At 56.6% G+C, this 1,038-nt stretch overlaps 1 protein-coding gene across 1 annotated transcript; it reads left to right on the forward strand.

Annotated features, from left to right (window-relative positions):
• Positions 1 to 64: 64 nt before the first annotated feature.
• Positions 65 to 849, forward strand: GNI_085730 (putative protein kinase; the record flags this gene model as incomplete). Its single annotated transcript, XM_011132339.1, has 2 exons — positions 65 to 622; positions 751 to 849. 2 exons carry the CDS (start codon positions 65 to 67, stop codon positions 847 to 849), a joined length of 657 nt encoding a protein of 218 aa, XP_011130641.1.
• Positions 850 to 1,038: the final 189 nt, after the last annotated feature.

Raw genomic sequence — 1,038 nt, forward strand, 5'->3', positions numbered from 1 at the left:
CCCCCCCAGCCACTTCCCACTTTAGCCACTGTGTTGCAGTCCAATTCGCGCGACACCGCCTTTGATGGATAGGAACGGCGCGGGGCGGTACGAGTTGGTGTACTTTAAGTACATGATAAAGGGAATGCGGGACATCCATAGCCAGGGCATTGTGCACCGGGATGTGAAGCCAGAGAACATCTTTGTGCACGGGCCACGGTTGAAGATTGGCGACTTTGGATTGTCTAAGTTGGTTCGACGACGTGACACGGCGCAGGCTGGGACATTGGCGCCGCATGGCTACTCGTTTGCGCGTTCGATCGCGGATTTGACGCGCACTTTTAGTTTGAAGAGCGTGAGCACAACCACACAGGGCGCCGTCATTGGCACACCCAGTTACGCCGCTCCCGAAGGCGGTGTCGCCTGCACCGAGAAGGCAGACATCTACTCTTGCGGCCTTGTCCTCGTCGAACTTCTCAGCCACAAGATGACCACTGCCCATGAACGGCACCAACTCCTCGGCCAGTACCGCGAACGTGGCATCCTCCCCGCCTACTTCCAACACGACGCTTTCGCCGGCTGGCGCCTACTCATCAATCGCATGTGCGCCCGCCTGCCCACCGACCGCCCCTCCGCCGAAACCGTAGGCCACCCGACCTCCCATCCGACCTCCCATCCTTGCCTGTGTGTCCTTGCTTCTGTGTGTCATTGCTTCTGTGTGTCATTGTTTCTGTGTTGCACTGTTCCGTCTTGGTCATTGATCTGTTGCAGGTGGTGCAGGTTTTGAAGCAGTGTGCTGTGAACGTGGCGGGCTCGCACTACTACGAGTTAGACAGCGCGAAAGTGCACTCCATTTTCAATAAGACTTGACTTTTTGTATCCTCGACATGGCGCTTGCTCCAGTGCATCCCGACCTCGAACTGTCTTCCAACTGGTTGGAGGATTTTCTGCGCAAAGGCAACCAAAGTGTTGAACGCATCTGGCAGTCCACGTACTCGAAAGAGTTCGAGGACTATCTCACGGAGTATGACAAGCAGCAGAGTAAGGCATCCCCCCCCC

The sequence above is a fragment of the Gregarina niphandrodes genome (assembly GCF_000223845.1).
Source record: "Gregarina niphandrodes unplaced genomic scaffold scaffold00016, whole genome shotgun sequence".
Lineage (NCBI taxonomy): Eukaryota > Apicomplexa > Conoidasida > Eugregarinorida > Gregarinidae > Gregarina > Gregarina niphandrodes.